The following is a 16,290-nucleotide window of genomic DNA, read 5'->3' on the forward strand; positions in this document are numbered from 1 at the left end:
TCTAGGTGGGTGCTACATGTCTAAGTAACATCCACACGAATGCCACATGTTTATTTATTTCTCCTGACAGTGGTCATAATGTTGTGGCTGATCGGTGCGTAGGCTTTGTATATTGTATATTCTTCTTATGTGGCTTTTTATTGGCTTTAATTTAACATTTGAGCCTCGTATCAGTTCAGATGTTAACAGCAGCGCCTGAATTCAGATACTTCCTCACAAAGTTGGACATTTCACGCACGACAAACATTGACTTTTCATCTCCATGTGTTCCACCTTCCTGTTCCCTCACACCCAGTGAGGAGGGAAGACAATAGGTCTTAAAATAATGTCACAATAACATGGGTGGGCTGGGAGAGAGAAGTTCGTTGGGACCGGCTCATTCCCCAAAAAACACTTTCTGTTCGTTCTCATTCGTACCTGAAATGACAGAGACGTGGAGGTAGCTGGTAAAATTTTTTTTGTTTTCACAAGTCCAAAGTCCAAAGAAGCAGCCCACTCAGATTAGCAGTGGTTTGCCAAATAGCCAGAGCAGCTGCTACTACTCCTCCCACTGACAAGTCCAACGAAGATAAGTCGTGTTTCTGTTTGATTTACTACTAGTAGGAGGTCGTATTATTGATTTATTATGAATTACAGTAAAATGTTACTTTTTGTAATGTTGGAAAATACTGTTGAGTTTGTGAAGTGATTTACGTCCTGGATTTGACAGTTTTTACACCGATCAGCCATAACATTAAAACCACCTACAGGAGGAGTAAATAACATTCACAATCTTGAGACAAATAAGAGTTCTGCTGGGAAACTTTTGGACCTGGCATTCATTCATGTGGATGTTACGTAGGCAGCCTGACACAAGCTGGGTTCACATGGAGCCAAATATTCTGATTACAATCGGTTTAGGAGCCCAAATCGAATGAAAATGCTCCATATAAACACCTCAATCGGAATAAACAGACAATAAATAGACGAAATTTCATCCAGTTTGACAGGGGTAGAATATTCCTTTTCCCAAACAGATCTAATGTCATGTAAATGGTGAATCAGACGTAAAATGCTCAGTGAAAAGTGACATTACCTCAACTGGTCTGTTTTTAATTACAACTCTGAAAGATCTAGACATTATCACACGCTGAGACAGCAGAGAAAAATGGAAATAATGACCTGTTTAAAAAGGTCCATCAAAAATTCTTTCCACAGGATAGATCAATGTGCGGAACAAATTTGGAACTGCTGGAAAACCCTGCAGAGCTGCTGCTGTACGGCAACAACACAATAGCAAAGGAGGATATGACCTCACAACCTTTCTGAATCAAGCTGTTGCAACAATAGCAACTACTGCTGATTAGACGAGAGAAACTAATCACACACAACTCAACAACAACAAACATGAAGAACAATACAAGGTGTTGACCTGGCCTCCAAATTCACTACATCCCAAACTGATCAAGTATCTGTGGGATGATCCACAGAGGCCCCCTCTCCAGGATGAAATCATTTTTTAAGTGTTGAGGGACGTCACCATGGACATTTCTATGTACCATACACAGATGGACCTGTGAAACTTTTAGACTCTTCACCCTTTAAAGTCTGAACGTATCGTTGGTGAGAGTTAAAACATGCAGTATTTGAATTACCGTAACTCACAGTGGTTTTTGCTATTGACAAAATTCAAAGTGTGGCTGAACACTGGGAAGTTGGGTTTACGTCTGGAAGACCTTTGTGGCATCTCAAGGGTATAACTAACTTTTTACCAACATATTCCTCCAGACAACTCTCTCTTCCTGACTCATCATTGCTGTAAAAGCAGCTTTTTTTTTTGCCCAGAAAGTGCAACTTCCCAGTGTTCAGCCAAACTCTGAATTTCATCCATCAGTGAGTTACGGTAATTCAAATACCGCATTTTAAGTCAGTTTTTAAGGTATGAAGTTAAGCCACTATACCATGAAGAGCAGGCGTAGCCAAAATAAGGCTCCTGCTAGGGTCACCACTGCTTTCCCGTCCAGAAATTTACTAATTCTGGCTACGAATACAGATGAGGTAACTAACTGACTCCTTTGCAACAAGCACAGTGTCACCAACGTTAAAACATTAAAACCAGAGGACTTTTTCAGTTTCACCTTTGTTACAAACAATATGGATTCTGTCTTTGCTAGTGACAGCTTGTTATCAGTCACCTGCTGATATTAAGAAGTAGTGTACATATACATATATATATATACATGGTGGCCAGCGTGCTCTTCTCTGCTGTGAAGTGCTGATGGGGCGGAGCCAAGACTATGGAAGCGAATCGTGACCAAAATGTATATTCAAACGCATTTGCAGAAATGCATTTTCATTTTAACAATGTGGCTGCATTATATGACTCATTAATAAAATTAATAACCAATCCTCCTATTTGCATTTTCATTCAAGACTGGTGAGGTCAACAGACTCAATACACTGGTGAGGAAAACCCACGTGGTGGTGGGATTGAACTAGGACTGCTTAGAAACAGTGGCTGAGAGGAGGGTGAAGGACAAAATCTGTGCAATATTGGGACAATCCCTCTCACCCCACCCAGAACTGAGCACTTCAGACGCTCTTTTGTGCCCACTGCCATCAGACTGTACAGCAGCACACAGCTCTGACCTCACTGAGCCCATATGTAGCATATTTACACTGTCACTTTATCCACAACTGCTGTTTTGTTGTTTCTTTAAATACACATTTCAGTTAAACCAGTTAGGTACGTTTATGTTTATGGCAGTTGCATGGCCGCCCATAAAAGATGCAAATTTGAACCTGTGTATTATCTGATTAGCGTATCGTGTGTATGTTTTGACTCACAAAATGAAAGAGCTACAGCATGTCTGTCGCATACCAACACGACGATGTATGTATGCAGTAAACGAGAGGACGGTGGACGGCCACACTTTTGTTTTATCGCTACCGTCTCAACGCATAAGACTTCCCCACGTCGCCCTTTAATTCGGTTTGTTTGTAGAAGTTGTGCAGACTGAAATAAGTCACTGCAGTTTATATTCATGCAGGATAATAACAGTGTTCAGCCTATCCCTTTAAGAAGGAGCCAGCCAACGACCCCACGTAGAAGCTCTTAGAAAACCGCAGTTTAACAAGGGCCCAGCAAAAATAAATAAAAAAAAAAAATCTTCTGTTACAATCAGTCAGTACAAACTCGAGCTGGGAGGGAGATCTAGCCGTGGCATGGACCCCCCCCTCCCTCATACAATGGCACAGCACATTCCAGCAGCACCACTCTCTCCCTGCGTGGTGGACTCTGGCAGAGGGAATGTGCTCATTCTGCACCGCTCTGCTCTGCTATTATTCCTGGATGGTGGGAAAGCAGCGCTTCCTGTGGGGGAGGCTGGCTGCATGAGGACGTTAGTCAGAGAGGGGGGAGGAGCTGGAGGCTGAAGATGGAAGGGGGGGGCATGCCGCTGCATCAGAAGTCCAACCTCCTCTTAAAAGAAACACACACAAAGATCTGCGGCCTTCTTCATATTCAGGCATCAGCCGTCAGCCCTGAGAGCATGTGACAGACATGCGAGCCAAAAACAGAGTCTCCGTGTTGTTTCCATGTGGCAGCCCGGTGAAAGGCCTGAACACTCACTGCAGAGGAATGAAAATATGTCCTATCAGTTAAGCCAAAGGAATCCCAGATGCAACGAGGGTAAATAGCGCTATGATTTTTCCACCGGGCCTCGTGGGAAGCATTTCTGACTGCGCCGCTGAATCAGTCCTACTACATATGTAGTTTTCTTTTCTCATTCCCTTTTTTGGGGTCAGTTATCAGAGTCTGGCTTGAGAAAACAGGAGCAAAGTGGCAGCAGCTGGTTCCACGGAGAGACACATAACTGGAAAAACGCAGAGTAGGTGTCCTTCTCCCTGAGGCTACGCATGTTCATTCACTCTGAATACCTTTCTGTGCACACCGATCAGCCACTACATTATGACCACTGAAAAAATTCTTTATTGATCGACACCTCTCTTTCAAATTCCATATATCAAGCCTAGTATCTACAAATGGGCTTTTATTTTAGGAGTAGGTCGTGTTTCTCCTGTGGAGCTGGGAAATATCTTCCCATTTAACGACTTTGTTGCAATTCTCAAAAGTAACTTGAAATCATTGGGGTTTGTCACTGCTTTTAAACCATTTACCAATTGAAATTATTTGTATGTATGATGATGTATGAATGATTGTAATTGTATTGCAATTTGCTGCCTCTTGGTCAGGTCGCTTTAGCAAAAGAGATTCTATATCTCAATGAGCTCACCTGGTTAAATAAAGGATTAATAATGAAAATAAATAAATAAATGAAAACATGAAGAACAGCACAGGATCCAAATTCACTAGATCCCAAACTGATCAAGTGTCTGTGGGATGATCCACAGAGAGGCCCCTCCCCTCAACCCGCAGAACCCAAAGGCCCCCACCAACAACATTCTTTTGCACCCTTTGACACCCTCACAGGGCCCATATCCATTCTCTGATGAGTCACAACTGTTTTAGAGACACAGGGAAGACCTGCAAAAATATCAGGAAGGTGGCCATAAGGTGGTGTATTTATTCATGCATAAATGACTTGGTACCTGAGTTTATAGACTAATTTAAAACTAAGCCTCAGGGACTTTGTTTTCTTACCCGCTTTCCACCCGGTCAACCCAGTTACACTTCCGCCGCTTTCTATTTACAGTAGCAGAAATGTCAACAGAATGACAGTTTCCTCAGAAACATATGGCAGTAGCCTCTAGTTGGCAGAGTCATGGTGTCATTTTTAACCACTGCCTGGGGGTGAATTAGTCCCAAATGTTCAGAGCTTTGCCCCTGAAATTCAAAGACCTGATTTTGTGGCCAAAGTGACTGAGATGTACCTCTTTCCTTTAGAGATGATCTTTTACTGTGGAACATTTTCTTCCAGAAATGATAAAATAATGATATAATTTACACAAATGCCATAACAGTGCTCTTAAAGAAGCCACACCAAGTGCGTTCCCCTTCCTGAAAAACATGAGATGATCTTTGCAAAATACTATTTTCCATTGGGCTGCTTAAAAATAACTCACTACTTGCATGAACTCTCAAGCTCTGATTCTAAAAACACTGGCTTTCTTCCTTCCCCTAATGCAAATAGTTTGTTTCCCATCTGCAAATTACGGTGGCTCTGAGAGCTCAATTCACTGCAGCTTGAGAAAACACATGCTAATTAGGGATCGATGCCAGGAGATCGGTATCAGGGCCGATGCATGCAGTTTTAGAACGGTCGGATTGGTTCCAGGCTTCAGGTCAAAGCTCAATCTTTTGTAGTTACTTATTTTAGGTCTGTGATAAGCCCTATTCACATCTGAGGACATCCTGTGATTGAAATATTACCCCCTACGCCTGTGTTTCATTCACGCAGGATAAACAAACTGCTTTTTTTTACTTAAATTCACGTTCCATTGTTGTGGCTCTGCTACTTTCCATCTCACTCCACTGTGTGTCAGAGACAGTTTTAATTACTTTGCAAAGTATAATAGAGAATAAAAATATATTCTGATACTATTTATTCCGGTGAAGAAATTACCAACAACCTGGCAGTATTTAAATCCACCTTTGCCAATGAACACATTAATGATTGATTTAATGGTTTCATCCGTCTAAACGGGTGAATAGTTCAGAAACATCTCGACTTTGCACTCTAACATCTGTCCAGACTTTGAATTATAAAACATCCTTCTTGATTCTTAGATGACAAGAGGCAGAAATAAGCTAAAAACTCACCCTTAAATCACAGAGATGTCGATTCCCAATGGATTAGTTTTATCAGAGGATGTCTGTAGGTGATTTGCGGTGTAATTTTTACTTTAAAAGTCACGGACATGGCCGATGACTTTCGGTGATTATTAGAAATTACCAGAGGGCCCCTGGTAAAACTAATTCCGTGAAAATAGGGCTATACTCACATCTTCTTCCTCTTCTGTTTTAGTGGCGCGTAGCTTAGCATCAAAGGTGCCAAAAATCAAATAAGAGGAAGAAGACTAAACATGTGAAAGTACTTTACTCTGAAAAATTAAGTTAGACAGAAATTTGTAAACTATGCAATGTGAATCTTTGGTGAGGTGCTAGTAAGAGATCATTATTCAATGCTACCAACATTATTCTCACGACAAAAAGAAAGAAAAAACACGAGGTCAAGTCCCTTCAGGTAAAGGTTGTACCGAAACAACAACAACAACAAACACTTAGAAGAACAGAAAAGATTCCTAGAGACAGCATCAAGGAGAAAAATATTCCAGAGAAGATTAAAAAAACATCGAAAATACGAACATATACAAATCCAGGGTTATAACAGGAAGGATTGTTGCTGCAATGCCTTGTAACTTATAAAGGGAATGTCTGATAAGCATTATTGATCCCGAGGGAGTTTCAATGGTGGTCAACTGCTCATACAGATAAAACCCAGACACACCAACACAACAGCAGTAGATGTGATAACTACTAAGAACAGATAGATATATAAATAAGTGAAGAGACTATCATTAAAAATAAGCCTAACCCTTGAGAAAAATACAGTAATTAAAATTATTAATAATAAATAAAATAAAGAATAACTAATAAATGTAATGTGATTGGTGGAGAGCAACAGAGCAATTTCTCTGCAGCAATCAATAAAGCTTTTTCTCCTTCTGATTAAGTAACTTCATGAATCAGCATGTTTAGCGACAAGCAAGTCTGTGTCCACCCCCTTTTGATTGCCTTCTGGAAACGCTTGTGTAGTAGTCAGTGTTATTTTCTGCATTTCTGTCTATGTGGGGAGGGATCAGATTTAGGGTTACACAATCCTTCCTCACTCTGACCAATTAAAGAAATTAGTGGAGGAAATATACACCCAGCAGAAAAAGAAAACCAGCGAATACGGATATGGATTCTCTCATTAAGTCCTATAACCTATTGCACTTTCCATTCCCCATGATAGTAGCTTGCCTCTGGACAGAAAATCTGCCTCTAATATCTGCACCTCTGGAACACGCACAGTCCCCAGATGAGATGCACATTGTACTCAGTAGTTTCATTTTGCAAGACACTCCGTGTTTGCATAACTGTCAGCGGGCCTATTTTAAACAATGAGTCACTGAAACAAACATTATGAAAGAGGACCCACGTTCCTCAAAGTGATTTGACATCTAGGATTTAGTATTTATCTGACAAGAGGGTGAAATAATCATTTTATCTGTGGGTGTTTTTCAAAGCACTAAAGGGTATTTGACAAAAAGCACCAATGCATAAAAACATAACAACAAACAATACAATAAAAAATGTTGAAAAATATGTTGAAATCCGATAAAAGGGAAAACGGGTTAGAAGGACTATGTTTAGGATGTCAGGTGGGAGAGTGTGTCACAGATCAGTATCTGAGCGACTGAATGCTCTGAAACTCGTGGTAGACAGTCTGGCTGAGAGTGCAGGAAGGTGTGCAAATTGGAGATGTTGAGATGGGGCTTGGTTGTAAAATGCCTCGAAGGTAAATAGCAGGATCGTATATTCAATATTGGATTTTATAGGAAACCAGTGTAGCTGCAGAAGAACTGGGGTGATGCAGTCTATGGGTTGCATTTAGTGGCTTCATTTGTAGAAAGTTGCAGGAGAACCAGGATTTAATTTCATTCAGACAGATGGAAAGAGCGGGGGTAGGAATACTGGAGGTCAACTTTGTAGACAAGTAGAGCTGGGTGTCATCTGCGTCGGAGCAAATATGTACCTTAGTTCTTTTATGGAAAATATTGTTAAGAAGAAGGAGGTAAATGATGAGTAATAGGGTATCCAGAATGGAGCCCTGGGGAACTCCTCTGGAGTTTTCAAGCCAGTGAGCCCTGGCATTGACTCCAAATGTAGCCTCCTGAAAGCTGTCTAACATGGGAGGCAAAAATCTCACATAGGAGTTCCATTGGGTGGAGACCTGCTTACACCATATGATTCACATTGTTTTAGTCCTAAAACCAACCAATGAGCCCTAATGCCCTGCAGCCAGATTGGTGATTGCCATCCAAGAAGAGACCATTAAGATGAAAGTTGCTCATTTAGAACAGCTCTGTATTGATTTAGCTGTTTAATGTGAACTGATCTTGCTCAATCAATCAGATCACATCCTGCATTGACGCTCTTAGTCACTTCCTTCGATATCAAACTAATGCATCATGGTTATCATGTGTGCACTTCCATTTCCATTTCTCTTTTAACTGATGTAAACATCTACACTGATCAGCCACAACATTAAAACCTCTGACAGGAGAAGTGAATAACATTTAAATCATCACCATGGGAAACTTTTAGACCTGGAGTTCGTGTGGATGTTACCCACTAACAAAATCCTGTTGCCAGACACCCTCAGAAAACTCATGTCCATTCTCTGATGAGTCAAAACTCCCTCATCCTGTTCCTTTGTGTCACACATATTTTGGTTTGTTTAGTCATTGAGGTTGCCATTTTTTTTGCCTTACATTCCTTGTTTGTTTGGACACTGTTTGGATTCATCTGCCTTGAGTCAGCAGAGTTTTTGTTTTTTTTTTCTGCCTCACAATTCATGTCTCAAGGCTCAAGTGTTTGTTCTATATTTGGGTCTTTTGCCGTCTTAGCAGTGTCTGTGACTGAAGCTCAAGCTCATGACCTTTCTTTCACAGTCACACAGATTTCTTCCTATTGTAAACTTCGTACTAAATCAGAAGTAGCTGTTCCTGCTTAGCATTTTATACATGATTGAGCATGACTATGCAGCATGTTGATTGTCAAACTGTGCGGTTGAATGCATCTGTGGGCAATAAGTTTATCAGTTTTCTACACATGAAAGGTTTGTGTACATACATTATGTGCATATGCATAATCAAGAAGATTGTGCAACAAAAGTGGCATGAAGCAGAAATTATATAAATCTATATTTTACTCCCAATTTATCGTTCTTTATGCCCCATGATGCATCACTCACATGCACACATTCATTCATGAGGCATCCATCAGACCAGGCCACCTTTTTCCTTCTCTCCATAGTCCAGTTTCTGGTTGCTAACATGTCTACTGTAGGAGCCTTCAGCAGTGGACAGGGTTCAACAGGGACACCCTGACTGGTCTGCAGCTACACAGCCTCAAACAAAACAAACTGTGCTGCACTGTGTGCTCCGGCACCTTTCTGTCAGAACCAGCTCTAACTTTTTCAGCATTAATTAGCAACGTGCATCATGATTTTGGTCACTCGTGGCCCTGGATCGTCGCTTTTCATGTCAAAAACAGTTGTGATTCATCAGAGAATGGACGTGGGCTTTCTGAGGGTGTCCTGTGGTGTCTTGAAACAGGAGGTTGTTTGTGGGCACCTTTGGGTCCTATGGGTTGAGGGGAGGGGCCTCTGTGGATCATCACACAGATACTTGATCAGTTTGGGATCTAGTGGATTTGGAGGCCAGGTCAACACCTTGTGCTGTTCTTCATGTTTTTTTTTTAGTTGTTCCTAAACCGTTTTAGTGGCTGCATCCTGCTGGGGATGGCTGCTGCCATCAAGGAGTGTCATTGCTATAGGATGGGGGGGTACCTGGTCTGGTCTAGGTGGGTGCTACATGTCTAAGTCCACACCACTGGATGTCAGGTCTAAAAGTTTCCCAGCAGAACACTGCATTGTCACAAGATGATCAATATTATTAACTTCTAAAGTCAGTGGTCATAATGTTGTGGCTGATCAGTGTACATACTACTATATCTGACAGGTGCAGTTAATATTTATACACTACAGGCTGATATACAACTTAAAGTAGTATATCAATCAGTTTTGAATCCATAAATCACATACATCACCTAATAAAAAATGAATATAGACGTGAAGCTTCTCATTCAATTCAAAGAGAAAGTACACACACACACACACACACTCAATAATATATATATATATATTATTGAGACATGATACATTATTGAGACACGATGTGCTCGTGCCTCACTGCAGCCTAAGAGCGCATGCATCAGCGCGGATTTGACACTCGAGCCATAAACAGACAGGGCGAAGCACACTCAGCTACCAGGAGCTTGGTAGCAGAGATGGAGGCTGCAGATGGATCTATAAGCGGACTAAACAGAAACGTATTAAAATAACTGAAACAGTGCCCCCCTCCCTCCACGATGACAGAGCTGGCTGTGGCAGAGAGAGACATAGCAGAGCCTGGTGGCGAGCGGACGGACAGACAGACAGGCGTCACATAAAGCCTCTGATCTGCCCGTACCTGAGTGTAGGTTTATCCTGAACGCGGTCAACGTGGCGGGACCATCTTTAAAGAACAGACAGACACAGACAGAGGTTAAGGAGGTGATATTAATATGTGGGTTAGGAGAAGGAAACATGCAGCTGTGTTGAGCACTCGGACGCTCTCGGCTGCAGAAACAACGTTAGAGAGTCTCACCTGCAAAAAAACGAAAAACAAAAAACAAAAAACAGACCCAAGTGGTAGAAACTAAAACTGAGCAAACAAACATCCTGAAAGATTTTTATCACTGGTGCAAATCAGACCGATCTAATCTTAAAAGACAAGGGCAATGTGCTGTTAACATCTGACTCAGTAACACACAAATCATTTTAACGATGACGACTAAAGCACGATGTGTGGGTGTCTCCTCGAGGCTGGTACATAACTAGACTACAAATACTTCTATCTTTTACTTCACTGACTAAATATAGTTCAACATCATTACATAAACCTTTACTCAAGGGAAGTGATGCAGACTTGCCACAGATCGCTGTACGATTCCTGTTCAGTCAGGAGTTTTATTAAGGCCAAACGGTGGAGAAACAAAAAGTCTGGCTCAACTGTTGATGGAGCTGCATATGACGCATTAATGTGATTAAACTAGACCCTGGTCTAAATGTAGCATGGACTGAAAGTCACCCACTGTACATAATCAGAGAAGCTTAGAGGCTGTCTGGATAGGTGCATTAGAGAAGTGGGGCACGGCGCAAAAAATGTTAAAGCACAGGAACTGAACTCAAACCGTCATACCAAGACTCTTCTGACGGCAATTAAGTTCTGAGAGTGTAGCAGGCAACGGCGCGCACCACGATAAAGAAACCACAACATCCTGGCATTGAACCCAGCCCCACGTCTTCCATTGCATGACACGCTCTATCTTTTGCCCCACACTTCCCCTCTTGCTGTGTGAATTTTCAAAACACGGGGTAAAACGTACGCTAAAAATCCAACTAAATGCATCTTCAGGCTCTTACAGATTAAATAATACTAAGTAACGTGATAGAAATGCAGACTCCATGGATCACAAAGGTCCACTGACGGTGCAGCAGTACAAAGTGTCCTGTTTTATTTCCTACATAGTTTTCATGTTTACCCCAAAAACAAATTTTCTTCTCTTATCATCAGGACATTGTTGACCCTGAGAAGGAGATTTCATGACAAAAGCCGGAAAGCTTGATCAGCACACAACTACCACAAATAGGAGATAGGAGGGTTTAACCTACTATCTTCATAAGACACACGTTAAATACAACGTCTGACTTTCTGTTACAGTCTGTGGAGGAGGAGGAATGGTAACACTGCCCAACACAAGTTAGATAGAAAGAGACAGAAAGTAGCTTCCATGCTTGCACAATATGTGAACTGTGGACTCATTTTATTTTATTTTATTTATTTATTTTTTGGCATACTTGTGCAATTCCAGAAGTTTGCCGAGGGGCACGGGGGAGGAAAAGAAAGTGTGGGAAGGTCAAGACTCCAGTAGCACTTAGTAGTGAATGGAACAACTTTTATTTGTGGAGCCGCACGTTTCAGCTCGCGACCTTTTTATCAGGGTCATTAAGAAACGCACACACATTTAAATCATGTATGGAGCTCGGTCATGTGACATCAGGTCGACCACCGGCTTCCACACACAATCAGGCATAACATTATGACCACCTTCCTAATATTGTGTAGGTCTCCCTTTGTGCCTCCAACAGTAACTGGGTTGGGTTGAGTTGAGAGGCCTCTGTGGATCATCTCATAGATACTTGATCAGTTCCTAACTGTATTTGTGTGTGTGTCTGTGTCAGGCTGCATCCTGCTGGAGATGTCATTACTTTGCTATGGGGCGTGTGAGGGTGTCTGGTCTGGTCTAAGTAACCTCAACACAATTTAATGCCAGGTCCAGAAGTGTGGACAGAACAATGTCAGTGGTCATAATGTTGTGGCTGATTTGTGTATGATGTAACAGATATCAGAACTTTTATTGTCTGGTTATTTAGTTTAGATTTTTTTATACCTATGGTCAACATATAATATAATATAATATAATATAATATAATATAATATAATATAATATAATATAATATAATATAATATCTCTGGCTTAAGGTTTGGACAAAAGATATATTCAAGGTATATAAAGATTAGAGATCTTTTTATAATTTTATACATTTTGGTTGAATTTAGCAATTTAATCTGTCTAATTTCCACATCCGGGCGTCACAGATTAAACCTCTCTCTCATTTCAAACGTTATTTACTTCTCGTGTCTGCGATCATAATGTTATGCCTGATCAGTATCATGCTTTATTGTCATGTTTTGTATAAAACTAGTTAGTTAGAATATCATCTCAGTCCTAATTAGTGCATGTTAGCATGCTAACAGGCTAAAATAACCTAAACATCGGTGTTTCAGGTGTTAGCTTTTAGCTCGAGGAGCTGCCTCTGGGCCTTGTACAGAGTTTACAGAACCTCTTACACGGTCATAATGTTGTGGCGGATCGGTGTACATATGTACACAAGCTGTTTCTATTTTACTTCATACATTATTTAATTTGTGCCTTTCTTGCTGATAAAGTTGTTCCATCTACTAGAAGTGCTGCTGGAGTCTTGACCTTTCATCCTTTTCACTCGTCGTTTGGTTCAAATGTTGTTGATGCACGACAGAAAAAACCCAAACAGTGTTTCTTCCTTTTTCTTTTTTTTTGTTTTTTCTCAACCTGTAATCCGATTGGGAATAATTTCCATTTAGATAAAAAAAAAAAGCAAATGTAGCTCCTGCAGGCTTGTCTGTGCTCCAAACAAACTCAATTTAATGTTTCATGAGAGCCTTTCCCCTCATCTGTTCGTTTCATCGTGAACACAAACAGGTCAGGAGTGATGTGATGTGAGACACATGGCAACTTTGATCCCAAACAAAATATAAATTTTAATTCAAATGACCGACTCTTGCTTTTGCAGCAGCCCACATGGTTTTTTCCTTAACTTGTTTTATCTCCACGTCTGATTTACTATCGTACCTCCATCAGAAAGGGTAATACAATTACGAGGGCCTGTTTCCATAGCAACCCCTTTGGCTCTGTTTCACCCCTGGACGACTGGAAGATGACTTCATACGCTACAAACGGCAAAGTGAGATCACCTTAAAAGGAGGCAAATAGCTGAAATAAGAAGCTATCGCCCTTAAGGACACCTGATAACACTCTGTCCATTAATGTGCCGTAAAATAGAGTCAAAGTAGCAACATCTGCTGAGCGAGGATGAGACGATGTAAAACACCGTGTGCTTTTAGGTTGAGAAAAACGTCCACCAAGTGTCTATAAATCAGTGTTTGGGCAGCTGTGAACGAGGTAACACACTCCAAACACGCATGTAGATGGAGGTGAAGACAGAAGCCGTCCTCTCCTTTCATGTGTCTCCTCTGTCCTTTATGTGGCTGAAGCTCTGTCCCGATAAGAGCCTGGACAAAGCCTCTGCAGAACAAGACCAGTCCATTAATCTGCACCAGATAAACAGGCACGTGTCGTCTTTTTTTAACTACTCGCTGATTAACACAATAAAGAGCGTCGGCCCTGGTGGAGAACGGGGAACCTGTTTCGATTACTGATGTTTTAGCGATGCAGTAATTAGAGCTGGACACCCACAACTTCAAGCGCCAGAAAAAAAATCTCCTCAGATCATTGGATCACAGACCTAAGATCTGTGGAGCTTCTGCACCAAACAGATGTTTGAAGATGTGTTTTTATATGTCATGTCGAGGTTCTTCGACTGCAGGAAATAAGGCAGATTTTATGAGCTACTGAGGAGATTGAGCTTGAGATAATAAGTTTATTGCTCAAAAACATTTCCGTTACATTTGAAATGTGCTCAGTGTGGTTCCTGAGCTCTGCAGTTGAACCTCTGGTCCCTGTGTAATGTTTGCTAATGTATCATGAATACCTGCTAATTTTACTGTCAGTAACTGGGTTCACATGGGACAAAATATTCAGATAACAATCGCTTCAGAAGCGCAAACCGAATGAAAATGCTCCATATAAACACCTCAATCACAGGAAACGGCTCAAACCGAAAGAAATTTATTCAGTTTCATGGGGGTAGAATATTCCTTTTATCAAACCGGTCTAAAGTAAAACGGTGAATCTGAACAAAGTCAGACTCCGTTCTTTCTCTGTCTTGGCGTAAATACGCAATAACACAACTAGACATTATCGAACGCTTAGATGACAGAAAAATAAAAATATTGAACAGTTAAAAAAAGATCCTTCAAAAATTCATTGAAGACCGAAGCGTGAAACAACCATAAAAGTAGATATGACTCCACAAACGTTCCCAATCAGTTCAATCAATTCCTTTAATGATTAAAGCGTAAAAATAATACGAGAGATTAGACGAGAGAAACTCCATCTTTGATCAGTCACATTTCATTGATCTGTTCATGTCACACGTCTTTAAAACAGCCGTTAGGATTAAAAGTAGAGGTTCATGTAAAAACCAGATCAGAACAGATCAGCTCACAAGTAAACAGCCGACCTGAAACCTTCAATGGCTAGTAACGCAACATCTAGAAAATAAAAAGATTAAAAACTGTTCCTTATGACCAGCTTACGTTTTAGTGATTTCAGAGAAGAATAAATGATGAGAACGTGACCTCACTCACAGCTGAAAACCTGAAATGATCTAAAATAAATTTGTGTCCACGGTCGTCCCGTAGTTATATTATAAGAGACAGGATGCTCTTAAATACCCCATTTAAATACTCATTCAGACACATTCTATCATTTATTACACAGGTAATTAATAAAACTTAAGGTTTTAGCTTCTTATTCCGTCCATTAACGTGCGCGCTGCTCTTATCACCACGGCACCAGGCTGGTTCAGACTCGGGTTGTTGGGTTCAGCTAAGCTGAGGTTAAGAGGTGTGGTCAGTCAATACAGGCTGTGCACTTACTGCATCCTACAATATCACCACACTCTGCTTCACGTTTCACATTATAGATTTAGGCTTTTTTCTGTTTTTATTTGACAATTATTGGACTTCTACACGTTCTCAGGTTTTAAAACAAAGCCTGAACAGTTCAGCTCTACGCGTCCAGAACGACTTGATTATGATGATCATGTAAACAGGATACAGCTGTTAATTAGATCGCTGCTTCAAATTGTATATTATCAACCACCGCCCTCGCTTCAATGCTAAATATCCATTTCATACCGTAGGAGAACCTGTTGTAAAACCTGCTAATAAAATCAATACATCTTGAACCACAGAGAGAGGCCTTTTCCGTTTGTCTACCCTCAATAACAACACAACCACTTCCCTGTTGTGGTATACGTGTGAATACGAAGCAGAAAATCTCTGCATTTGGCGGCTTTATTGTGTAACAGTGACACCAGAGGAACGTCGTCCCCACAAACTGTTGCTATGGGAAACATAATGCAGGACTCTAAGGGCCCCAGCTCGGCTTTATTATGACATGTGGTGTCAGCGTACGTAGAAACGACACATAATAAACCATATTCACCAACACCGATACCAGACGTCTGCAGCCGTAAATTGCCTAGAAAGGACTCTCAGGAACTCGCCGGAGCCACAGATCGAACCTGGAAGTGGTCGACTGTAGAGCAAAGAGTCGCTGAAGCCTGACTATCTCAGCGGAGGAAACCACAACATCATGACTAATACGCGCAGGTCTCCATCGTGCCTGCAAAGCATTTGCATCAGAGTTAAGAGTTGTTAGTGGAGTCGATCGTCCCACGGATACTCGGTCAGTTTGGGATCTGGTGAATTTAGAGGCCAGGTCAACACCTTTTTTTAGTTGTTCCTAAACCGTTTTGTGTGTGTGTGTCTGTGTGAGACTGCATCCTGCTGCCATCAGGGTGCAACATGTCTAAATAACATCGACACACACGAATGTCAGGTCCAAACGTTTTCCAGTAAAACACTGAACTATCACAAGGTGGTCCATGTTATTAACTTCTCCTGTCGGTGGTCATAATGTTGTGGCGGATCGGTGTGTTTGTGCACTCACGGGCTTCAGGAAAATCCCCG

General features: G+C 41.2%; 1 protein-coding gene across 2 annotated transcripts in view; it reads right to left on the bottom strand.

The window, feature by feature from the left end:
- Window positions 1–16,290, bottom strand: part of ano5b (anoctamin 5b) — a 35,604-nt gene that overhangs the window by 18,432 nt on the left and 882 nt on the right. The window contains exon 2 of one of the 2 annotated variants that reach the window (XM_047581029.1): window positions 10,240–10,284. The exons of the other annotated variant lie outside the window; for it this stretch is intronic. Within the exon in view, the coding sequence (XP_047436985.1) occupies window positions 10,240–10,284 (45 nt within the window). The remainder of the gene's footprint in view (window positions 1–10,239; window positions 10,285–16,290) is intronic. 2 annotated transcript variants of the gene reach the window in all.

The sequence above is a fragment of the Mugil cephalus genome, chromosome 3 (assembly GCF_022458985.1).
Source record: "Mugil cephalus isolate CIBA_MC_2020 chromosome 3, CIBA_Mcephalus_1.1, whole genome shotgun sequence".
Taxonomy (NCBI): Eukaryota; Metazoa; Chordata; class Actinopteri; order Mugiliformes; family Mugilidae; genus Mugil; species Mugil cephalus.